Source organism: Muscardinus avellanarius (genome assembly GCF_963383645.1).
Source record: "Muscardinus avellanarius genome assembly, chromosome: X".
Taxonomy (NCBI): Eukaryota; Metazoa; Chordata; class Mammalia; order Rodentia; family Gliridae; genus Muscardinus; species Muscardinus avellanarius.
Genome location: NC_137792.1, coordinates 3,437,953 through 3,463,985, shown reverse-complemented (window position 1 = coordinate 3,463,985; position 26,033 = coordinate 3,437,953). Strand labels below are relative to the sequence as shown.

Genomic DNA, 26,033 nt, shown 5'->3' with positions numbered 1-26,033 from the left:
TCCTAGAAATGACCTGGCTGTTGATCTGCTCTAGGAAAAGCCAGCCAGAGAGAACTCCCATCGCCCGAGGGCCGGGGGAGGACACGGAAATCAGGTGGACACAGAATGGCAGCTTCTTCCTACTAATTCTCACGGGGGATCTTACACCTTAGTATTATGTGCACAGGAGGCAAAGAATGAGAGGTAGGAGAGGCGTGCAAAAGCATCCAAAGGCGACGTGCAGTATCTTCTCCAGTGCCCAAAGCCAGAGGCAGCTGGGGGAAGAGGCACTCCATGCAAACGCGCGCGCCAGCCGGTAGGGCCAGCAGTCACTCAAGGGGGCGACCACACACTCTGGCTTTGGCCGCCTAAGAAAGCTAACGCACGCGTGGAGGGCTGTTTCTAGAACTCTTTGTAAAAAAAAAAAAAAAATTGCTTTTGTGTATGCCTCTGTGAGTGAGAATTCTCCTGCAAAGTTTTTTCTTAATAGTGTGTGTGTGTGTGTGTGTGTGTGTGTGTGTGTGTAACAGAGGAAGACAGAGAGGGGGAGAAAATATAAAATATTTTTCCACTAGCTGGGCACGCTTGTAATCCCTGCGCTTGGGAGGCTGATGAGGAGGTAGAAATAAATAGGCAGATAGGGAAAAGGCCTCGGGTAGAAAAAAAACCTGAATTTCCTGAGGGGCAGCGAATACTAATTAACTTCCAAGCCTCCTAAAAGAGATCAGCTCTTTCAAGGTTCAGAGATAAGAAGGATCAAAGGTTCCCAAAACCATCTGTTTACTAATCAACAAACCCAGGAGACATCACTGGAGCAAGTCTGACACTCCTACTGAAAGGAGATTCTTCAAAGGACATGCAAATACCCTATGCAAATTCTGACAGCTGCTTCCCAGAATTCCCAGAATCCCAAACTCCAACCACAACCACCAGAGGACATGCAAACATATATAAACCCCTAGCGCAGTCACCAAGTTTTTTTTTCCCTCTCTGGGAACCCCTCCCCATTGGGGACCTTCTCTCTCTCTCACAGGTCGCGTTAGCTTTGAGAGAAGGTGGGGTGCAACTGAAGGCACTTGGCCCGGGCTACACTCAGGTAGTGACCTGAAGGCCTCCGCTGGACGTCAAGGCTGACCAAGGCCCCTAGGGGTGACCTGCACTTCTTTTCTGGCAGATCACGTGGACTCTGGGAGAAAGCAGCTTGCAACTGAAGGCATTTGGCTTGGGCTACCCTCAAGTATTGTCCTCAAGGCAGCTGCTGGGCACCAGAGCCCCGATAGCCCTAGAGGTGTTCTGCCACTTTCCCTATTCCTTTCTGGCACATCGCGTGGACTCTGGGAGAAAGCAGCTTGCAACCAAAAGCACTTGGCTTGGGCTACCCTCAAGTATTGTCCTGAAGGCAGCTGCTGGACTCCAGAGTTCCAACGGCCCCTTTGGGGTGTTCGGCCACTTTTCCCTATTCCCTGCTGCTTCCAATAAACCATTTACTCCCCTTCCTGTGGTCTGCGGGTGTCATTCTTCGCTCACCGTAGACAAGAACCTGGTAAGGAAACACCGTTTCACTGAGACAGGAGGATCGCGCAGGTTCAAAGCCAGCCTCAGCTACTGAGTGAGGCTCTCAGCAACTTAGTGACACCTGTTTCCAAATAAAATATAAAATAGGTCTGGGAGTACAGCCCAGAGGTAGAAAGCCCCTGAGTTCCACCTCCAGTACCACAAATATATATATATATATATATATATATATATATATATATATTTCCATTATGCATGACAAAAGAGAGACGTAGTCCTTTTTCTCTCACCCATGTAATACTTTCCTGCCACAAAAAAATCATCAAAAATACCTGTACAACGTGCAGGCAAAGGTTCCGTTTTGCACAGAAAAAGAGATGCCAACCATCCGACACATCTGTACCACATCTTCAGATTTTTATGACATGCTAAGACATTCACTATTAGTCATTCATTTATTTTATAAATCCTAAGACGGTCAACAGGCAGCAGACTCCTCAGGTGTAAATGCACCAGACAGATTTCTGCAAACCTTTACGCGCCGTCCCTTGTCTTCCTCCCTGCCTGCGCAACCCCCGAACATGCATTCAAGATGCCACCTCCTCCGTGAGTCAGGAGACACAGGCGCGCGTGTGGCGCGCATGCATGCGTGTGTACATACATCTCTGCAGCTGCTTCCCTGCAAAAATGGCATCCCACTCCACACGCACAAAAGCTCCCACTGATGCAACAAAGGCGATCCAATTATTTAGATACGCACACACACAAAGGCAAGAAAAAAAACACAAAACACAAAACACACAGCCCAAAACGCCCAAGCCCGTGCCTAATGACAGCCTCAAAGAAATGGTATGCCTCTTCCCCATCCCCAGCACAAAATGTCAGAAGCAGAAAACGCTAAGGAGGACCCCGGCGATCCTATTTGCTGCATAGGAAAATCTGTGCCGCAGTCAGTGGGCTACTTGTGAACGGCTCTGTGGGGCATTTGTCTTGGCCACGCGCACACACCTGATTTCGCCGCTCCCCTCTCCCATTCGTTTGTGGCTTACTCACCATTTTCTCCGGACCACTCACTCAGCGCCTGGGGGTGAGAGCGCCTGTTTGTGACTGCTAGTGCAAAAGAAAAGGCAGGCAGACAGCTGTTCTTGTGATACAGGCGCCCTCCAGCCCGCCCCCCGGGGTGACCCATCTGCAGAATGCACAGAGCAATGGCCCCGCGTCACATCCCCAGGGCTACCAGCCCCACCAGCAGGGGCCGGGGAGCCCTGGCTGCCAGTTCCGAGGTGGCTTTAGCCAGCTGTGAAAAGCAAAGCTCCAGAAAATGGCACGCAGCCACAGGCACACACGCAGTCCAGGCGAGCATGCCCACACACACGTGCACGCCCGCGGGAACGTGCACCCTCACTTGCGCGGCTTTTCCTCTTCGGGAGAAAAAATGCACAACGGGAATGTTTGCAGACCTGGCCAGATCTAAGCCCCGCACTGTGAGCGAAGACAAAGGACAGCGAAACAAAAGCCAGCCCGAGGATGGATGGGAGGCCCTTACCTGCTCCGCCTGCTCCCGCTGGACCTCTCTCCCAGAGCTCCCTGCCGAGGCCCCAGGAGCCCCAAAGCCGCGCTGGGAAGGGCGAGCTCCGTGCCAGCCTGTGACAAGTCCACGCAGGCTCCGTCCACTCCCCCAGTCCAGCCGCTTCTGGTTTCAGGGCGAACGTTCCAGACGCTCTACTGTGGAAGCCCCCTAAGGCTTCTCGGGTTTGTTTGTTTGTTTCCTGGTTTTCTTTTTCTTTTTTCTTTTTTAGTGGTCCTAGGGACTGAACTCAGAGGCATTCTACATTGAGCTACATCCCCCGCCCCTCTATGTTTTGTTTTGTTTTGTTTTTTGGTGGTACTGGGGTGGAACCCAGAGGCTTTCTATTTTATTTGGAAACAGGGTCTCACTAAGTTGCTGAGAGCCTCACTCAGTAGCTGAGGCTGGCCTCGAACCTGCGCGATCCTCCTGTCTCAGCCTCCCAAGTACTGGGATTACAGGCGTGCGCCACCACGCTCGGCCTTGGGTTTTGTTTTTGAAATACAGCTTTGTGGAGCTGCTGAGGGCCTCACTAAGTGGCCCAGGTTGACCTCCAACCTTCCCATCTCAGCCTCCCAAGTACTGGGATTATAGGCACGCAGCCTCCATTCCCAGCGTGCAGAAGTGCTTTTTTGTCTTTTCTTTCCTTCTTTTTTACCCTGGGAGTACTAGGGATTGAATCCAGGGGCATTCTACCTTTGAGCTATAGCCCCAGTCCCCTTCCTTATTTTTTTCCTTCTTGGTACCCAGGGTGAAACTCAGGGGTGTTGCACCTGCAAGTTATACTCCAAGTCCTATTTTTTTTTTTTTTTTAATTTTCAAACAGGGTCTCACTAAGTTGCTGAGGCTGGCTTCGAACCTGTGATCCTCTTGTCTCCGCCTTCCAAGTAGTGGGGTTATAGGTGTACACAACACACCAGCTTCTATTTTATTTTTTATTTTTTTATTTTTGGTACTGGGGATGGAACCCAGGGGCATTCTACCTCTGAGTCATACCTCCAGCCCTATTTTTTTAAATTCTTTATTTTGAAACAGGGTCTGAGTTGCAGAGGGCCTCACTAAGTAGCCGAGGCTGGCCACGAACCGCGATCCTCCTGTCTCAGCCTCCCGAGTGCTGGGATGACGAGCATGCGCCACCACGCCCGGCTCACCAGCTTCTATTTTAAAAATGAGAAGTAGAAAAGCAACTGTGCTGATGTGTGGTCTTACCGTTTTAAGTACTCTCAGTGATCATTCAACATACATGATACCTGGTTCAACTCCACAGCCATAATCAAAGTTAAAAAAGTTGGTCAAAAGTCTATTTTAGAGCCGGGCGTGGTGGCGCACGCTTGTCATCCCAGCATTTGGGAGGCTGAGACAAGAGAATCATGGTTCACAGCCAGCCTCAGCTACTTAGCGAGGTCCTTTGTAACTCAGTGAGACCCTGTTTCAAAATAAAGAATAAAAATAGGGCTGGGGGAACAGGTGTACGCAACCATGCCCGCCTCATCTCCCTACCTTATTTTACCAAATACAGATATTACCAACCTGACCAACCTGTCTCCATATCGCAAATATTCAATGCATACTGCAGGGCCATACACACCGCAGGAGTCCAGTTAAGTACCTGGTGGCTCATTAAACATGTCATTATACTTATGCCCCCCAAAACTGTTTCCTGAGTATTCCACAATGTGCAATCAGATTATGTCTCAGCGAACTCACTGCGCACTGAAAATATCCTAAGTCAAAAGTGCCGGTACTCACTTGGGGTGGTGGCGCACCCCTGTCACCCAGGCCTTGGGAGGCCGAGACAGGAGGGTCACCGATTCAAGACCTGCCTCAGCAACTCAGTGACACTCTCAGCAGCCTAGGGGACCCCTGTTTCACAATAAAATAAAACAGGGCTGGGAGTGTAGCTCGAAGGCTGAACGCACCTCAATTCAATCCCCAGCAACACAACACACACACACACACACACACACACTGCATTTTTTTTTTGTGGTACTGGGGTTCCTGGAAACCCTTCTACCTCAGGGCTACACTCCCAGACCTATTATATATATATATATATATATATATATATATATATTTTTTTTTTTTTTTTTTTTTTTTTTTTTTTAATTTGGAAACAGGGTCTCTTAAGCCAGTGAGGCTCGCTTCAAACCTGCGCGATTCTCCTGTCTCCGCCTCTCAAGCATGGGGATTACAAGCGTGCACCACCACGCCCGACACACACACACACACAGCATTTAAAATACCAAATATAGCCGGGCGTGGTGGCGCACGCTTGTCATCCCAGCATTTGGGAGGCCGAGACTGGAGGATCGCGGTTTGCAGACGGCCTCAGCTATTTAGTGAGGCCCTCTGTAACTCAGTGAGACCCTGTTTCAAAATAAAGAATAAAAAATAGGAGCCAGGCATGGTGACGCAGGCTTGTAATCCCAGCATTCGGGAGGCTGAGACTGGACGATCGTGGTTCACGGACAGCCTCAGCTATTTAGTGAGGCCCTCTGTAACTCAGTGAGACCTGGTTTCAAAATAAAGAATAAAAAGTAGGGCAGGGGGTGTAGCTCGGAGGTCGAATGTCCCTGGGTTTCATTCCCAGTACCGCAAAAAAAAAAAAAAAAAAAAAAACGAAAGAAAAGAAAAAAATTATGTATCAAAGACCTGACATGTTACGGTTTGGTTCTAGAAACAAGAAGAAAGCCCCATAACTAAACAATGAATCAAGAGAGGTCACAGGAAGTAAAAAAAAAAAAAAAAAGGCAGGCCGGGTGTGGGGGTGTGGTGGCACATGACATGGTAGTCCCAGCATTCAGGAGGCGGAGACTGGAAGATCAGGTTCACCGACAGCCTCAGCTACTTAGCAAGGCCCTTCGTGACTCAGTGAGACCCTGTTTCAAATAAAATAAAATAAATAAAAAGACTAAAAGAATAGGGCTGGGGCTGTAGCTTGGAGATAGAATGCCCCTGGATTCCATCCCCAGTACAGCAAAATAACAACAACAATAATAATAATAATTAAAAGAAGGCAAAGATGACCCCAGCAATTGCCAGCAATGGCTTTGCAAATTGTTTCTTCTTCTTCTCCTTCTACTACTACTTCTACTTCTTCTTCTTCTTCTTCTTCTTCTTCTTCTTCTTCTTCTTCTTCTTCTTCTTCACAGTACTGATTGCTGGATTGTTTTTTTGTTTTTGTTTTTTTGAAGTACTAGTGACGAAACTCATGGGCATTCAACCTCTGAGAGACATCCCCAACCCTGATTTTTTATTCTTTTTATTATTTTATTAGTGTGTGTGTGTGTGTGTGTGTGTGTGTGTGTGTGTGTGTGTGATTCTGGAGGTGGAACCCAGAGGCTTTCTACCTCCGGGCTATACTCCCAGACCTATTTTATACTTTATTTGGAAACAGGGTCTCACTAAGTTGCTGAGAGCCCCACTCAGTACTTGAGGCTGGCCTCGAACCTGCGCGATCCTCCTGTCTCAGCCTCCCAAGTACTGGGATCACAGCCATGCACCACCACGCCCAGAACAATGCTTCCTTCTGAATGACCAATGTGGAGTCAGGAGACCAAACCAACAACTAAACAAACCTGTGGCCACTTGCCCTGGCTCTGGGCTTCCGAAGTCCACGTGGGCATAAATATAAGGGGGAAATGTAGTTGCAAATTAAGACATAAAAACAAACCCGGCGGCCTCGTGTTACCGCCTCCTCCCTACAGCTGCCGTTTACCATTTCTGGGATGCTGGGGTTGTCTTCACAAGTAGTCCCTGCATAGCAAGAACTTTCTAGCCAGGCACAGTAGCCCCAACCTGTCACCCCAGTACACGGGAGGCTGAGACAGAAAGATTGCAGGTCTGAGGCCAGCCTCCACAACGTAGCGAGTCCCTCGGCCACTTAGCGAAACCCTGTTTCCAAGTTTAAAAAGAAGCCAGCTATGGAGCTGCACACCTGTAACCCTAGTACTTGGGAGCTGAGACAGGAGGATGGCAGGTTCAAGACCACCCTCAGCAATGGCGAGATTTTCAGCAAACTACCTCTCCAGACCTTGTTTCCAAATAAGAAAGAAAAAGGAGGGCTGAGGATATGGCTCAGGGGTAGAATCCCTGGTCTCTATTCCCAGTACCACAAAAATAAAAAATACAAATAACTCTTCTGCTCACAAGTCTGCACTGTGCTGGAGGACCTGGCTCTCCCCCGAACGCCAAGCCGGAGCCTCGCCGGGTTCTCCCAAGCCACCCAGCACGGGCTGTGTGATTACCCCATTTGAGAATGGAAGGCTTCTGTTGCCCCTTCGCTAAGTGCAGGGACAGTAATGCCTGCCCGAGAGCCAGAAGGCAGGGCAGAGCTCAGATGATAAATCCCTCTGACTCATTCTGAAACCTACCGGGCAGATAGATCCTCATTTGGGAAACGAAAAGTCGGGTCTTCACGTTGGGCCCCTCGCTGGGAAGACATCCGAGACCACACGCCGCAGGTTCGTCTGGCTTCCGACACTGGTATTGGAGCACATCTGTCCCAAAGACCTCTATTTCGCGGGTATCCGGTTTCGTGACTGCCCTCCCCTCCCATCTCTACTGACCAAACACAAGCCTGAGGTTAGCGCCAGCCTCCTGGCACTTGGCAGCCGCTCCCGGGGCGGAGGCAGTGATTACAAGAAGAAAGGGACAGGGTGACTGCCAGCACCCACAGCCCGGGCCGCCCGAGCATCTCAGCTCGGTTTCCCAGCCTCCCAGAACACTGCCTTCAAGAAGTACATCGCAGGGGTCTCGGAGGTTTCAAGCGCGATGCCAGAAAATCCGTCCGTGCTACCGGATTTCTTCTGAGATGTTTGTGTCTCCTTGATTCTAAATCACATGAAGGCTGGGACATGGTGGCGCACGCTTGGCATCCCAGCATTCGGGAAGCTGAGACGGAAGGATCACAGTTCGCAGCCAGCCTCAGCTACTTAGTGAGGCCCTCTGCAACTCAGTGAGACCCTGTTTCAAAATAAAGAATAAAAAGTAGGGCTGGGGTGGGGGTAGCTCAGAGGTAGAATTAGAATGCCCCTGGGTTCCATCCCAGTACTGCTAAATAAATAAATAAATAAATAAATAAATAAATAAAATGCTGGGGGCTAGCTCAGAGGTAGAATGCTTCTGGGTTCAATCCCCAGTACCGCTAAATAAATAAATAAGCAAATAAACAAACCAACAACAGAAAGATAAAGCCACATTTCGCTTACTGCATGCCAAGTCAAATTTGAGCGCACAGCCTGGAGTGGCGGCACATGCCCATCATCTCAGTACTTGGGAGGCAGAGACAGAAGGATCTTCTGGGAGGTTGAATCCCGAATTCTGGGATTACAAGCGTGTGTGAGCCACTACGCCTGGCTTAATGACAGTGCTTTTAAAGAGGTAATTCAGGTGAAATTGGGTCACCAGGGTGGGCCCTAAGACGTGCACATGCAGAAAGCATGTTAGGGCTGGGGAGGGACCCGTGCTGTCCACACCTTGACCTCAGCCATCCAGCTTCCCAAGCTGGAGACAATGAATGTGTGTTGCCGAGGACCCCGGCCTGGGCTGCTCTGTTATGCCGCCAAGGAGTGCACGCACACCTGCTGTGGAGGCCCGAGCCAGCAGGAGGAAGCAAGAGGCTGCTGGCTGTAATGGCTGAGCTGGAGAGCCGCCCCTGGCTTTACTGCTCTCCCCACCGCCACCTGTCTCTCCTGTAACCCAGCAAACGGCACAACACTCTCTCCTCCGACTTCTACGTTCTAAAAATTAGCCTTTTCTAACGTAGAGGCGGTGGTGCGCGCACAGAATCCCAGCAACTCAGGAGGCGAAGACACGGGGATCCCCAGCCAAGACCAGTCTGGGCAAAACTGACCTTGTCTCAAATAAAAACTAAAAAGGGCTGGGGTCGGGCGTGGTGGCGCATGCCCGGCAAGGCAGGACGGTTGCGACCGGCCTCAGGAACGAGACTCTGAGCGACCCAGCGAGACTGTGTTTCTAAGCAAAGAATAAAGAAGGGTTGGGGCAGAGCTTGGAGGTAGAACGTCCTGGGTTCAATCCCCAGCACCACCAAAAAGGGAGGGAGGGGCTAGAGAGGTGTAACAGTGTCCCCGGATTCAGTTCCCAGTACCAAACACACACACACACGCACACACACACATGCACTTATGTCACCCTCGAGCCGCAGATTTTTGTGACATGCCTTTCCCTCCTACGCTGGGAGATCCTACAGGATCATGGGCCTCACAAAACCTGCGAGCGCCATTTGTCCTGGATAAACAGCAAACAAATAAAAATAACTTCTATCTCAACACGCTTCTCGTTATCCCAACAGGACGCAACAAAAATCACTGGTCTTTTTTAGTCTTTATTTGGAAACGGGGCCTCACTGAGTTGCAGAGGGCCTCACTAAGTAGCTGAGGCCGGCTGCGAACCCGGATCCTCCTGTCTCAGCCTCCCGAATGCTGAGATTTCAAGCGTGCGCCACCATCAAAAATTACTTTTCATTGTGCATTTGTTACCAGATCAGTAGTTTATTCATTATAAGGACATGTTTATTTTACTTTGAACTTGTAAACAACATTGAGTATTTTATCTTGTTTTATTTGGTGCTAGGATTTAAAACCAGGGACCTTCTACCTACCAGCCACACCTCCAGTCCTTTATATTTTGAAAAGGGGCCCATCCTAGCCGGGCGTGGTGGGTGTCATCCCAGCATTCGGGAGGCTGAGACGGGAGGATCCGGGAGGATCGGGAGGATCGCAGTTCGGGGACAGCCTCAGATACTTAGTAAGGCCTCTGCAACTCAGTGAGACTCAAATAAAGAATAACAAACAGGGCAGGGGTGTAGCTAGGAGGTCGCATGCCCCCGAGTCCCATCCCCAGACCAGACCTGCAAAAAAAGAAAAAAAGGTTGCAGAGGCTGCTCTCAAATCTCCAATCCTCCTGTCTCAGCCTCCCAAATACGGCAATGACAGGCATAGGTCACCATGCCCAATACATCATCTTAAATCTTTAGATGACAGACTTTGTCTTGGGTAGGCCTTTAAGACAATCCTGGGCCCAAACTTTCATTTCAATTATCCTCACATTTTATTTTTCACACACATTCTTGCTTGCTGATCCTGCAGAAAATTAAACAGTCTCTGGGAAAAACTGAAAATGACTTTTTAACAGTCATATTTTAGAATTTCACTGGGTTTTACCACTCTTAAACACACACACACACACACATAACAATTCTGAAAATTGCTAGGTTTGTAGCTCAAAAGCACAAAGCTTCTGGAACTAATTTCTTTGGCGTGATTTCTGCAGTCTGCTGGAAGACAGCCGGGATTTTAAAAAAAAGTATGTGGCCCTCCCTCCCTTCCTTTTTTCCTTTTCTTCTTTGGCGAGTGTGGCACTGAGGATTGAGCCCAGGGGAATTTTACCTCCAAGCTACACCCCCAGCCCTATTTTATTTTTTGTTTCCCTGTCTTATTTTTTTTAATTTTTTATCGTAGTCAGACATCTTAATGGGATGCAAGATGGCGGAGACACACATGCACACATCACCCAATTAGCCCTTCCCCAGTTCCCGCCCCATCCCCTCCCCCTCCGTCCTCCTCGCGCTTGGCTTAGTGACTGATATTGATACGTTCCTTAGAGGACATCATGTGCATTAGAGAATCTCCCTCTTCCCCCCTCCTGTTACCCTATCTTATTTTTTATTTGGAATCATGGTCTTGCTATCTCGCTCTCTTGCCGAGGCTAGTCTCGAACCTGTGATCCTCCTGTCCCAGGCTCCCAAGTACTAGGATTACAGTCATGTGCTACTGTGCCCAGCTCCCTCCCTTGCTCTTGGCCCTTCCAGTGTGACCAGAGCCATTTATGCACACACACAATACGTACATCAGGACCGTTCACGGCGACGTCCTCTATGCACGACAGGACACCACACCCCGACCACCACCTGCACCCTCTGCACAACTAACACCCTTGTGGCGTGGGGCAGGGTGCAGAAGCTGCGTAAGGACCGCTGCCTCCGCACGCAGACACAGCTGGGGACCCACTGCGATAAAGCTCTCCTTGTGCCTCCCGCGCAGGCGACGCTCCGCAGGTGGCATCAGCCTCCCTCACCCCGGCTGTCACCATCGCACGCGGCAGCTCGGTAACTGCGGCCACTTCCTGCACGGCACACACTCAGTCCCAGCCCTGTGGCCTCGGAGCCACACTGGTATTTGATACGTTCAGTGATGGCTGACCACCTGCAATTTAAGGCCAAGTGCAATAAAAGCCCATTACAGAGGCCCTGGAGACCAAACATCCAAACTGGCTCTTGGCGCTTTGAGGTCAGCACTTAATTTGAATAAGACACCCGGCACACAAGATTCCGAAAGGCGAGATAAAAATCCTCAGTCAGAGCTCCCGGGCGCACACTTATTTCCATGGGTCCGTCAGCCCTTGGTAAGGGAGGTCGCATCACCCTCCTGCCCTCCTGCACTTCCTGTGTACCTCAGCTAATCCTGTTCTCAAGCCGGGCGTGGTGACGCACACTTGGAATCCCAGCATCCCGATGCTGAGACAGCATCGAGGCTGAGACAGGAGGATCGCTGTTTGAGGCCGGCCTCAGCTACTTAGCGAGGCCCTTGGCAACTCAGAGAGAGAATAAAAAATAGGGCTAGGGGTTAGCTTGGAGGTAGAATGCCCCTGGGTTCCATCTCCAGTAACACACACACACACACACACACACACACACACACACACACACACACACACAGAGTCCTATCCTCAGCCCGGAGTGCTGGTGTATGCTTGCAATCCCAGTATTTGGGAGGCTGAAACAAGAGGACTGCAGGTTGGAGGCTGGTCTCAGCAACTGAAGGCGGCCCTTCACGATTTAGTGAGACCTCTATTTCAATATTTAAAAAATATTAAATAGGGCTAGGGATGTAGCTCAGAGGTAAAATGCACCTGGATTCAACACCCAGGGCCACAAAAAATAAATAAACAAGTCAATGAATGAATGAATCAATCAATCAATCAGTAAATATATCAATAAATCCTATCCTCACCATACAACATTTTGGAATCACGGCAGGTGACACTGTACCAGCCTGCTGCCACCACAGTCCCTCCCTCTTTCTGAAGAGGCAGCTGACTTGACTTCTATTTTAAAGCTCAAAATTCACTCATTAGGCTGGGCATGGTGGCGCACGTTTGTAATCCCCGCGCTTGGGAGGCTGAGACAGGAGGATCGCGCAGGTTCGAGGCCAGCCTCAGCTACTGAGTGAGGCTCTCGGCAACTTAGTGAGACCCTGTTTCCAAATAAAATATATAAAATAGGTCTGGGAGTATAGCTCGGAGGTGGATAGCCTCTGGGTTCCACCCTCAGTACCAGGCGTGGTGTACACCTGTCATTTCAGTCCGTGGGAGGCTGAGACAGGAAGATCGTGGGTTTATGAGCAGCCTCAGCAACTTGGCAAGACTGTCAGTACCCTAGCAAGACCCTGTTTCAAAACAAAAAACTTAAAAGGGCTAGGGGTATAGCTTAGAGGTCGGATGCTCCTGGGTTCAATCTCCAGTACTAAAAAATTTTAAAAAGCTAGGCATGGTGGCGCACGCTTGTAACCCCAGCATTTGGAAGGCTGGCACAGGAGGATCGCGGTTCGAGGCCAGCCTCGGCTACTATTTAGCGAGGCCCTTTGCAACTCAGTGAGACCCTTTTTCAAAATAAAGAAGAAAACATAAGGCTGGGGGGGTAGCTTGGAGGTAGAAAGCCCCCGGGTTCCACCCCCAGTACCGCAAAAGAAAAAAAGAAAAGAAAAGAAAAAAATCAGCTCAGTAAAGCTGATTAGGTAGGTTTGCCCTGCTCTCTTCTGACTGACAGTTCTTAGGCCCAACTCCAATTCGGAGACCACGGTGGGAAAATGGCGCTCTGTGCTAGAAGGTCAGGGCACCCCCTCCGGCCGCCTTTGGTGCGAAGCACGAGCGCATCACACTGGGGTACGTTCGTATCCCATTGCTTTCCTAACGCAGCTCGCGGCACAGAAAACACAGCAGCCATTTTAAGAACCCAATCCACCATGAGCGCCAAGCACGGCGACGCCTCTCCGGGAGGAGGAGCGGGAGGGGCACAGCTTCGTTCGCGCGTCCAGGGCATCGGGGAAGCCACTTGGGGTTTGGGAAAACCCAGACGGCTGGCGTGCGAGCCCAGCTTGTACCCCCGCCCCGACACGCTGTCAGCAACTCTCCGTCCAAATCCCACCTACCTCGGAGTCGGAGGTCCCTCTTCCGCACGGACTGTGGCGGGCAGTGCCGCTCTGTGCCCTCCGGGGTCCCCCGACTGCCGTGGGCGTTCGGTGAGCACTTCCTGCAGAGGGCAACACCAGGAGACACCGTCATGGCGCCGCCCGGCCCGAGACGGCCGGGATTATGAGAGCCCTCGTCTGTGGGTTCCCCAGCACGCCGGCCTGCGGGGGCCTGGCCACGGGGCGCGCCCGGTCAGCTCTACAAAGCGCTGCATTGAGGCCGCTGACCTCGACCCTGCCGCCCCTTCAGTTCTGAGCTGCAAACCGAACAATTTGGATAAAAGAAAGCTGGTCACAAGGCAGCTCGGTCGGCCCCTCGAGCCTAGGATCGCCAGAGGCTGGGATGCTTCACTCCTGGCCGAGCACAGGAGTCTCGGGGCTCACGGGGCAGGCCGGGGCAGAAAGGCGTTCTCCAAGAGTCTGCAGGGTTCCCCGAGGCAGGACGCCAAAAGCAAAGAAGCAGCTTCCTTTCCACGCACATTTGGGGAGTCCTGCACTAGGGCCCTCACGGATCCTTTAACGAGGGAATGGACCCGGCTGGGCACGGTGCCTCCTGCCTGTGTGACCCGGCCACTCAGGAGGCTGAGACGAGAGGACGCTAAGTGTGAGGTCAGTGCGGGCAACTTAGCACAGCGCCGTCTGGAAATCAAATTCAAACGGACTGAGGAAGTGGCACGATGTGGAGTGTCCCTGGGTCCGATCTCAAGGAAGGGACAGGAAGGAAGAAGGAGAGGGCAAGGGAGGAGGAGAAGGAAGGAACGAACGAATGGACGAACGGAGGGAGGGAGGGAGCCAGAGACGGAGGGAATCTGTTACTACAGAAATTTCTTTTTCTTTGAAATACACAAATGGAGATGAACTACTCCGAAAAGACAGAAATGGGGACAGGAAGACAGACAGAAGGAGAAGGAGAGGGCGAGAGACTGCGGGCTTTGAAGTACTATCGCTCGAACTAACTCTCGCCATCACAACTGTCACCTTAAAATAAAATAGTGCAACAGTGCACTGCGTCTGCATCTGTGCGGGAATCTCTCTCCGTGTGTGTGTGTGTGTGTGTGTGTGTGTGTGTGTGTGTGTGTGTGTGTGTTACTGGAGATGAAACCAGGGGCCTTCTACTTCTGGGCTCTACCTCCACCTATTTTATTTCTTTATTTGGAAACAGGGTCTCACTAAGTTGCTGAGACTGACTTCAGACCTGCCATCCTCCGTCTCAGCCGCTCAAGTCCTGGGATGACAAGCGCCGCGCCCGGCTGTTCCTGCATCCTGAAATACACTGCATCCCAAGAGCATCCTTGAAGATGCTTGCAGGTACAAAATAACAACAACAACAACAACAACAACAACAACAACAACAACACACCATAAAATTAAACGGCACAGATATTGGAAAAGTGGCTATTATATACTAAGACTTTAGCTAAAGCATCAATTTTCATTTCAGAGGGATTAGTTACCTTTTTATTTTAGCTCAATTTTTATTTTTGGGGTTACTTGGGATTGAACCCAGAGGCATTTTACCTTAGAGCTACACTTATAGCCCTATTTTACTGTGCACTGGTCTCAAATCTGTGATCTTCCTGTCTCAGTCTCCCAAGTACTGGGATTACAGGTGTGCCTCACCACATCTGGCGTTAGTTACCATTTTCTATAGCAACCCCCTGGCTGGTCCCAAAGTGCTTTGCTTAGCATGATGGTAGGGGCAATCTAATTAGGGGAAAAGGCAATTTAAGAAATAGGACAAGCGGGTGTGGTAGCACACATTTGTAATCCCAGGACTTGGGAGCCTGAGACAGGAGGATTGCAGGTTCAAGGCCAGCCTCAGCATCTTAGTGAGGCCCTCTGCAACTGAGTGAGACTTGTTTCAAAATAAAAGAGCAAAATAAAACGGGGGTGTAGCTTAGAGGTAGAATGGCCATGAGTTCTATCCCCAGTACCACAAAATATAAATAAATAAATAAGTAATGGCCATGTAGGAGCTGGGTGTAGTAGTGTATGCCTGTAATTCTGGTACTTGGGAGGGTAAGACAGGCAGATTGCAGGTTCAAATCCAACCTCAGCAACTGAATGAGACCTATTCACAAATAAAAAAATTAAAAGGGCTAGACGTGTAGCTCAGAAGTAGATGCTCCAGGAATCAACCCCCAGTACCCAAAACCAACAAGAATTAGCCATGCAGGTACCAACTTTGTTCCCAAGTACCGTTCACACTAGAAACTCTGGGGAGTACGGCTGCTCCGTGGGCAGAGGCGGCACCGCGAGGCCAGCAGGTTCCGGGAGTGTCCCGCACAGGCCTCGAGGTGGCGGCCAGGCCCCGCCCGTGGCACGGCGCCTACCTGCGCGTAGTGGTCCGTGGATGGCGACGACCGGGACTTTTCATGAATATACTGCTGCCTCTGGTGCCGATCCAGACCCACGTCCAGAATGTCGTCGGCAGAGTGGTACCGCCCCGAGCTCCTGCCTTCCAGAGGCTTCCCCTGTTCCTTCCAAGAGGCTTGGTACTCTGCGAAGGTTCCCAGCCGCCGTGGCGGGTCCGGTTTCCCTGCCTTGTGCGCATCTCTGTGGCCACCGTGGAATTCGCCAAAGGAGGTGGCCCGAGACCTCTTCTGGAAGCCAGCCTCCGTGCCCTCGCCCCCGGGGCCCGCTGTCCGCGGCCTCTCCGCCTTCTCTCTGGGGAGTCCGTACAGGGCTTGCCTCGGGCCCGGCTGCAGGACAGCCGGTTTGCTTGTCTCTTCAAAAAACTTCCACCTGTCGGCAAAGGTGCCCACGGTGTCCTCGGGTGTTCTGGGGTGCGGGAGAGGCTCGCAGTCCCCCGAGAGCCCCACCTGGTTCATTTTCTCCGGTTCCGAGTATGACTTCAGTTTCTGCTCCGCCGTGAACCGTTTCCGGCCCCCGATCCGAGACACGTGGGACATGCCCCCTCCGGATGTGGGTGGTCTGGCCAGGCCCGCCTCCCAGAAGCGGGCCACAGAGTCTGGCTCCTGGGGGAAAGATGACCCTGGATACTGGTCCGCTGGGTTGGGGTCCAAATCGCGGCGCTTGAAGGAGGTGGCCCTCAGGACCCGCGCCTGGGCCTCCTTCAGGTGGTCTTTATAGGTGCTGGAGAAGGAGCCGTCCCGGGCGCCCTGCCCCTCGGGCTGCCAGCCACTGGCGGCGTCCTCCGCCTCGCCGTCCCCGGCCAGCATCACGGTACTCCTGCTCTTCTGCAACTTGGCTCTGCGCATCTGGACCTCATTCCGCAGCGTGGTGGCAAACCGGTCGCTTCTCCGCATGGGTTTGCCCACCTGGGCGTCGAACGGTGGCAGCTTGTCGTCCTGGGCATCCTGGGACTGCGACATGCCCTCCCGGGTCAGGGAGTGCAGCAGGGGTGTCCTCTGGCGAGAGATTCTGCCACCTTCCGCCTCGGCCCACTTGAAGCCCTCGGGGGCCGCCTGTGGACCAGCTTTCCCGGCACAGCTGGCTCTGGGAGGCTCCTGGGTTCCTGACAAGCAGCCCTGGGGCCCCGTGTCCAGAGGTCGACACCTCTCTCTCTCCTCCAGAGCCACCCCCTGCTGAGCCAGGTAGCATCGCTGGCCGTGGCCCGTCGAGTGTGAGGGAGGGTAGTCGTGGGCTCCCGAGGCCACATCCGGATGCCAATACTCCCCTCGGAGTTTTGCTGCCTGGGTACTCCCCTGCAGGGGCGGCCGGGCGGGCACGCAGTAATAGTGGCTCTGCCCACCACTGTCCGCTGTCTGGTGGGCAGCAGCAGGCCATCTCGCCTGAGCAGACCTGTCGTCATGGCAGCGTGCAGCAGAAGGCTCCCGCCAGCCTCCAGGGAGGACCGCGCACTGCTGCAGCTCCCTCGGTGACATGGGGGCCCCGGGCTTCTCATCACCGCCCTGGCGCAAGTGCTGGTCGCCGTCGTACGGCTGCAGGCAACGCGCGTCTGTGCTGGAGGCCTGGGGCCAGTCCGGGGCCCCTGAGGAGCTGCCTGCTCTGTCCTCAGAGCCCCGCCAAGCACAGTCCAGGTGGCCCTCCAGCACGTGGCCGGAGGCTCCGACCTCGCTCCCGCTGCTCGGGCACACGGGCCTTCGCTGCTGATCGGCCCGTTCTGGTCTCCATTCACTCTGAGGCTGAGGCCGGGCCAGGCCCGTCGAGTGCTGCGTGGCGGCCGGCTCTGGGAAGGGAGGGCCCTGTGCCTTCTCGTGGCTCTTGGTGGCGGCAAAGCTGTCACTGCGCAGAGGCGGCAGCGGAGGGGGCGGCGAGGAAGAAGCTTTTTTCTTGTCGGGGACATACCACACTGGCCCGAAACTGGATCTCCCAGAAGTGGCCAGCTTGGGCTCAGCGCTGTCCTCTGGCCGCGGGCTGTTACTGTTGTCGCCGGCGAGCCGGGGAGGGAAGCTCGGAGCCCGGTCCTCCAGGCCCTGGGGGTCACCCCCGGCCGGGCCCTGCCGGCCGCTGGCTGGCCTGGAGGTCTCCCAGAGGCTCACTTGGTAGAGGATATTCTCTGTGGACGACGCGTCGGCCTTGGGCAGCGTGTGATCGGGGGTGCTGGAGCTGGTGGAAAAGGAGCCATAAGCCGAGTCCCGCTTGCCCTGGCCGCCCAGGTGGTCGATGCTGCTGTTGGACTTGGCAGCGGACAGACGACCGGAGGGGCAGGGCTGCGAGGGCTGGTCCAGGCTGTCCACACTGCCCAGGGAGCTGAAGTGGCCAGAAGAACGATGCAGGTTCGTCTGCTCCCAGGAGCCAGACAGATCATGCGAAGAAGAACTAGGAAAACAAGGAGGACGGTTGGCTTTAGCACCCAGAGACATCAGAGGGAAGACTGGAGGACGCGCCAGCGCGAACACAGCTGGCCCTCAGGACACCGGTCGGAGCTGGGTGTGCTGGCGTCCACCTGTAATCTCGGTACTTGGGAGGCTGAGACGGAAGGATCGCAGGTTCCAGGCCAGCCTCAGCTACCTAGTGAGGCCCTATTTCAGAATACACAGTAAAAAGAGCTGGGCATGTAGCTGGGAGGCAGAGCACCCTTGGGTTCAATCGCCAGTAGCTTAAAATTTTTTTTAAAGATGCTTAATGGGAGCTTTCAACCAGGCGCGGTGGCTAGCTGGTCATCCCAGCATGTAGGACGCCGAGACAGGAGGGTCGCGGTTCGCGGACAGCCTCAGCCACTTAGGCCCTTTGCAACTCAGTGAGACCGTGTTTCAAAATAAAGAAGAAAATAGGTTGGAGAGCCGGGCGTGGTGGCGCGCGCTTGTAATCCCAGCATTTGGGAGACTAAGACCGGAGGATTGCGGTTCGAGGCCAGTCTCAGATACTTAGTGAGGCCCTTTGCAACCCAGTGAGACCCTATTCCTAACTTTCTAGGACAAAAGGGTCTGGGATTTTACTGTGGCACTTTGGGGGGGTTAGGGGGGTACTGAGGATGGAACCCAGGGGCATTCTACCTCTGAGCTACACCCCAGGCCCTATTATGTATTCTTTACTTTAAAACAGGGTCTAAGTTGCAAAGGGCCTCACTAAGTAGCTGAGGCTGGCCACGAACCTGTGATCCTCCTGTCTCAGCCTCCCAAGTGCTGGGATTACAAGACTGCGCCACCACCATGCCTGGCCCATGTCACATCTTCATTGTGGCATCCACAGGTGCTCTCTGAGGAAAGGCTGAATGTTTTGTTTTGGGGTTTTTTGCTTGTTTTTTGTTCTGTTCGTACTAGGGCTTGAATCCAGGAGGCTTCCACCTCCAATCTACATCTCTCCCGTTTTTTTCCCCTGTGATACCGGGGATGGAACCCAGGGGCATTCTACCTCTGAACTATACCCCCTATCCCTGTTTTACTTTTTTTTTTTTTTAATGTGTGTGGTACTAGGGATGGAACCCAGGGGCCTTCTATCTCCAGGCCTCACTCCCAGATTTATTTTACTTATTTATTATTTTTGATGGTACTGGGGGTGGAAGCCAGGGGCTTTCTACCTCCAGGCTATACTCCCAGGCCTATTTTGTATTTTATTTGTAAACAGGGTCTCACTAAGTTGCCGAGAGCCTCACTAAGTATCTGAGGCTGGCTTCGAACCCGTGCGATCCTCCTGTCTCAGCCTTCCAAGCACTGGGATTACAAGCGTGCGCCACCACGTCCAGCTTCCCAGACTTCTTTCTTTCTTTTCTTTTCTTTTCTTTTCTTTTCTTTTCTTTTCTTTTCTTTATTTTTGTGGCACTGGGGTTCCTGGAAGCCCTTTTAGCTCCTGGCTATATTCCCAGACCTATTTTATACTTTTTTATTTTTGGAATCAGGGTCTCTTGAGCCAGCATGGCTGTGAACCTACGTGATCCTCCTGTCTCCGCCTCCCAAGCGCAGGGATTACAAGTACGCACCACCACGTCCGGCTATTCTTTATTTTAAATAGGGTCTCACTAAGTGCAAATGGCCTCACTAAGTAGCTGAGGCTGGTTTTGAGCCTGCGATCCTCCTGTCTCAGCCTCCCAAGTGCTGGGATTACGGGCATGTACCATCTATGCCAGCTACTTTATTGTTGAAACAGGGTCTCAATAGGTTGCTTGAGAGTCTTACTCAATTACTGAGGCTGGCCTTGACCCCACAATCCCCTGTCTCAGCCTCCCAAATACTGAGATCACAGGCATGCATGACCACTCCTGGCGATCCCCAGCCCTTTGGATTCTGAAATAGGGTCTTGCCAAGTTGCTGAGGCTGGACTGGAGTCTGCAATCAGTACTTGGCTTCCCAAGTACTGAAATTATGGGCATGCATCACCACACCCAGTCCTGAATGTCTCTTTAAATAGATACCTGCTGAATGCATTTTATTTTATTTTATTTTTGGTATTGGAGTTTGGGCTCAAGGATAGTCTACCTCTGAGCTATGCTCTCAGCCCTCTGCACTCTCTTTCTCAAACCTGGTCTTGCTAAATTGCTGAAGCTGGCTGGAGGACCCTCCTGCCTCAGCCTTCCAGGTCCTGGGCTTCCAGGTGTGCGCCCCACGCCTTTTCATACCGCGCGATTTCTGGGCATCTGCAGAAGTCACACAGATTCCGCACCCTCCCAGAGAACAGCGCCTACCTCGCGTGGTGTTGGCCGTGCCAGGAAGTGCAGCCACCTGTGGAGGGGAACTGCGAGGACGGCGGCGGCTCGGGCTGGCCATCGGAGAACTTGGCGTGCCAGGAGTGAGGCCTCCAGCTCTGCTCACCCCTCCTGGAAAAGAACGCAGGTCCGTGAGGGGCTCCGCACACCTGCTGCCTTGGTGCCAAGCCTCGAGCGCCAAGAGCAGAATCATCCCCATGGCGCCAGCTACATCTGCGCATGTGCCTTTTTTTCCCTTGCGGGTCTGGGGATGGAACCCAGGGGTATTCTACCTCGGAGTTACACCCCCGCCCTATTTTTTATTCTGAAACAGGATCTGAGTTGCAAAGGGCCTCACTAAGTAGCTGAAGCTGGCTGGAAACCTGCGATCCTCCTGTCTCAGCCTCCGGAATGCTGGGATTACAAGCCTGCACCACCACGCCTGGCTTGTGCCATCTTTTTAGGCTTGTGTAAACAACCTGTGTGATCTAATGCAGACTGGCAACCACAGGGTCCCAAATGGGAAGCAGCCCTTTTTATTTAAAATGTAATCCTTCACAAATATGGACAACGATCATTTGTCAATTAGATCTTTGACAGATGCAAAAATCAAGCCAGGCATGGTGGTGCACGCTTGTAATCCCAGGATTTGGGAGATTGAGCCTCGGCAATTCAGTGAAGCCGTCTGCAATTTAGTAAGACCCTGTTTCAAAATTTAAAAAAAAAAGAATAAATCTGGCTGGGAGTGTAGTTCCGAGGTAGAACGCCCCTGGGCTCAATCCCTAGTAGGACCCCCCAAAATGCAAAATTAAATTAGCTTACTCTGAATACATATGTAAATAAAACCTTATCCCCTTATAATATGACCAAGACCTAAGTGTCCCATCTTCTGAGTTTCTGCACTAATTTTAATTTTGTACAGGACTCTGACATTTGCTGCAGAGAACGAATTGAACTGGGGAAAGGGTAGTAAATTCTCCAGAGCTAAGACACACAGTTGAGAGACAGACAGACAGACAGAGATGCTGGGGATTGAACCCAGGGGCATTCTACCTCCAAGCTACGCACTCCCAGCCCTAGTTTATTTTTTTTATAAACAGGTTCTTGCTAGGCTGCTGAAAGTCTCACTAAATTTCTAAGGTAGCTTCGAACTCACTAAGAAAACATGGCTACCTTGTAGTTAACTGAGACTAGCTGATGTACCTTCCTGAGTCTCTCAGTACATACCGTGAAGCCCATCGAGGGCCCTACTGGACGGCCGCAAGGTCCTACATCAACAGGCGTCAGATGTCCCAAGCTGGGGCTTCTCAATGTGGGGAGAACCTTCTCGGCTCCCACGCCCCGTCTCCCAATCCCAGGTGTGCCTTAGTACATGTGACCACACCTACTCAGGTGTGATAGAGTGTGTGCAATTAAAAACCTCCAGCCAGCCGGTGGCACACACCATTAGTCCCAGTACTTAGGAGGCTGAGACAGGAGGAGGACAAGTTCGAGGACAACCTCAGCAAGTAGTGAGACTCTCAACAACCTAGAGAGACCTGTTTCACAATTAAAAAAGAGCTAGTGGCACACGGGCGTGGTGGTGCACGCTTGTAATCTCCGCGCTTGGGAGGCTGAGACAGGAGGATCGCACAGGTTCGAAGCCAGCCTCAGCTACTTAATGAGGCTCTCAGCAACTTAGTGAGACCCTGTTTCCAAATAAAATCGAAAATGGGTCTGGGAGTATAGCCCGGAGGTAGAAAGCCCCTGGGTTCCACCCCCAGTACCACCAAAAAATAAAAATAAAAAAGAGCTGGGGGTGTCATCTGTAGGCAGAATGTCCCACAAAAAAGAGGCCCCCTCCAAAAAAACTCCCCAGGGATGCTGGTACCCTCACGGTGACTCCAGAGAAACGCTCTCAGGCCTGGACATGCACCCAAGCTCTCTTCTGCAAAGTTCCTGTGTGAAGCCAGCTTGACCTTCCACGTTTCTAATTTAGGACAGAAATGACCTCACTGTGGACAATTTATAGGACTAATCAAGAAGGAGAAAGACCTCCGTTGAGCATCCTTAATTTTCAGGTACTTTACGGTGCCAAAAATTAGATCACATATTTCTAGCAGGCAAGGACAGTAAAAAAAAAAATAGTATGCAATAAAGAATTATTTCCAAAATAAAAGTGAAAAGCATCTATAATACAAGCCTTTTGGTGAGTCGGATCATTTTAATGAGGAAAAGGAGTGAAACGTGGGGCTCACTTTATGACAGGTTCCCATGAACTAAAGAGCGCGTGAAACACACAGATGCGTCACACACAGAAGTGGGCAATGACGGGACGGCGCCCTCCCTCATCCACCTCCTCAGAGTCCTCGTCAGGGCAGTCCTGGCCGCGTGGACGTCGCTTGCAGCTGGCTTTTTCTGTGCTAGAATACTCACGACTTCGTTCATCTTTCTTTATCATTAACGAGGGAAATAAACTAGACTGATGGAAACCAGAGGAAAAAGCCAAAGGAAACGAGGCTGAGAAAAGAAGAAGCCTACCCTCCGAAGCACTACCGTGCGCTAGCTGGGACCGCCGGGGGCAGCGATAAAGCGATCCCAGCCCGCCAGGCAAAAAGAGGAGCCAGCAATTTCATCTAATCCCAGCATTCGGGAGGCTGAGACGGGAGGATCGTGGTTCGCAGACAGCCTCAGCTACTTGGTGAGGCCCTTTGCAACTCAGTGAGACCCGGTTGCAAAATAAAGAATAAAAAATAGGGCTGGGGGTGGAGCTCGGAGGCCGAATGCCCCTGGGTTCCATCCCCAGACCCGCCAAAAAAAGATGATGATGATGATGATAATAATAATAATAATAGTAATAATGGGTCTAGGGGTGTAGCTCAGAGGCAGAATGCCCCTGAGTTTAACTCTTAGTACACACACACACACACACACACACACACACACACACACACTTGAGCTTTTGCACATGACTGGCTACAAAGTATCTGCTTCTCCTCCCATCCTTTGGACATGGCCTGCATCCTGAACCTCTTAGCATATTTCCTCTGAAGAAAGCCAAGGACCTGTTTCAAAATAAAGAATAAAAATAGGGCTTGGGTATATCTTGGAGGTAGAATGGCCCTGGGTTCCATCCCCAGTACCAAAAAAAGAAAAAAGGAAGAAAGAAAATGAGAATAAATAAAAAGGGCCAGGAATGCCCCTATAGCCTCAATACTAGGAAGAAAGAAAAAAAGTCAATCTACTGTCCGCACAGTAGTCGCACATGGTTATTTAAATGAACTAAAATGACGTCAAGTCAGGTGAAGCCGTCAGTCATCGCAGGTGCACAGCAGTGTTCAACAAGCATGCGAGGCTGGCCACAGCTACACAGCTCAGCCCGCAGAACCAGGACTTTCCAGCAGTCCCTCCCAAAAACACACAGCCACCTGCTGCCTCCCTGCCCACCCTCCCTCAAATAAAAATAACGACCCTTGGGAGATCATCTACAGCAAACTGCCCTTGACAGGAGGTGGTGCACACCTGTCATTCCACTGTTTGGGAGGCTGAGACAGGAGGTTCACGTGTCTGAGACAACCTCAGCAAGCAGTAGGACTTCCATCAATCTAGCAAGATCCTGTTCCAGAATAAAAATTAGCTGGATGTGGTGGCGCACGCGTGTCATCCCTGCATTTGGGAGGTTGAGACAGGAGGATCGCGGCTGTGGCCAGCCTCAGCTACTTAGTGAGGCCTCTGCAACTCAGTGAGACCCTGTTTCAGAATGAAGAATAAAAAATAGGGTGGGGCATGTAAGTAGGAGGTAGAATGCCCCTGGGTTCCACCCCTAGTACTGCAAAAATAAATGAATAAATAAATAATAAATAAATAAAAATCAAATAGGGCTGGGAGTGTGGCTTGGAGGTCGAATGCCCCTGGGTTCAATCCCCAGTGCCACAGACACACAAAAAGAATAGGGGTGAGAACTAGAGCCTGACAGTGGGGCCTGGCAGCGCACACCTGTAGTTCCCGTAGGAGGGTTACGTCTTCTATGCTGTCCCTGCCGATACCATCACACTGGGGCAGTGACATTTTCCCAAAGCACAGGTGCTCTTTATCACGTCCCCTGAATTTCCTGGTGTATCAGGCGCACGCTGCGGATTCGAGCAGGATCCAGGCTGGTTTCTGTTTGTGCGCACTCTGACACCCAGAAATGGCTGGGTTGGAAGAAAAGCCTGGGTACGCTGAGCACGCCACGCCTGAGGAGTCGTCGACGGAGCGCTCTGGCGCCACCTAGAGCCCACTCACCTCACTGTCCCCTTGGCTGCTGCTAGCCCGCCCTCCTCCCTGCCTTCCTTTTTATGGATTTAGTTTTTTATTTTTTTGGCGGGTCTGGGGATAGAACCCAGGGGCATCTGACCTCCGAGCTACACCCCCTGCCCTACTTTTTGTTCTTTCTTTTGAAACAGGGTCTCACTGAATTGCAGAGGGCCTCACTGAGTAGCTGAAGCTGTCTGCGAACAGCGACCCTCCAGTCTCTGCCTCTCGGATGCTGGGATTACAAGCGTGCGCCACTACGCCCCGCTTTTATTTATTTATTTATTTATTTATTTATTTGTTTGTTTGTTTGTTTAGTGGCACTGGGGATTTAACCCAAAAGGCATTCTGCCTCCCAGCTACACACCCAGTTCTTTTCAGTATTTTGTTTTGAAACAGGGTCTCCCTAGGTTACTGAGAGCCGACATGGTCTACACTGCTGCTGAGCAAGCCTCCTTCCTCAGCTTCTCAAATCCTGGGATTGGAGGCGTACACCACTATACCTGGCTTCACTTAAAATTTAAAAAAATTTCTATGCTAAGTATTTTTATTTTTTGAGGCACTAGGAATGGAACTCTGGGGCATTTTACCGTCAAGCTACACCCCCGGCCCTATTTTTTATTTTTTATTTGGAAACAGGGTCTCACTGAGTAACAGAGGGCCTCCCTAAGTAGCCGAGGCTGTCTGCAAACTGCGATCCTCCTGTCTCAGCCTCCCGAATGCTGGGATTACAAGCGTGCGCCACCACGCCCGGCCTAAGTATTTTTTAAAAGACAATATTGTAATCCCCGCGCTTGGGAGGCTGAGACAGGAGAATCGCACAGGTTCGAAGCCAGCCTCAGCTACTTAGTGAGGCTCTCAGCAACTTAGTGAGACCCTGTTTCCAAATAAAATATCAAATAGGTCTGGGAGTATAGCCCGGAGGTAGAAAGCCTCTGGGTTCTACCCCCAGTACCACACACACACACAAAAAGACAATATCCAAATCAAACATACAAAAATGCTAAGATGTTAATGAAAATTAACAGCTGTTTCAATGAAATCACTTTTTTGGGGGGTGTCTTTTTGAGGGATGATTGAACCCAGATGTTCTCTACTACTGACTACACACCCAGTCCTTTTTATTCTTCATTTTTTATTTTTCATACTGGGAATTGAACCCAGGGGCTTTTTACTTCTGATCTCTATTACCCCCATTTCTTTTTCTTTTTCTTTCTTTTTTTTTTTTTGTGGCAGTGGGGATGGAACCCAGGGGAATTCTACTTCTGAATGACACCCTAGCCCTAAATTTTTTATTCTTTATTTTGAAACAGGGTCTCAGTGAGTTGCAAGGGGCCTCACTAAGTAGCTGAGGCTGTCTGCGAGCCGCGCTCGTCCTGTCTCA

General features: G+C 51.5%; 1 protein-coding gene across 1 annotated transcript in view; it reads right to left on the bottom strand.

Moving 5' to 3' along the window:
- Positions 1–26,033, bottom strand: part of SHROOM2 (shroom family member 2) — a gene marked incomplete at both ends in the record, with an annotated part of 127,992 nt that overhangs the window by 37,910 nt on the left and 64,049 nt on the right. The window contains 3 exons of the mRNA XM_080719546.1: positions 13,291–13,391; positions 15,663–18,075; positions 20,378–20,509. Of these exons, the coding sequence (XP_080575672.1) occupies positions 13,291–13,391; positions 15,663–18,075; positions 20,378–20,509 (2,646 nt within the window). The remainder of the gene's footprint in view (positions 1–13,290; positions 13,392–15,662; positions 18,076–20,377; positions 20,510–26,033) is intronic.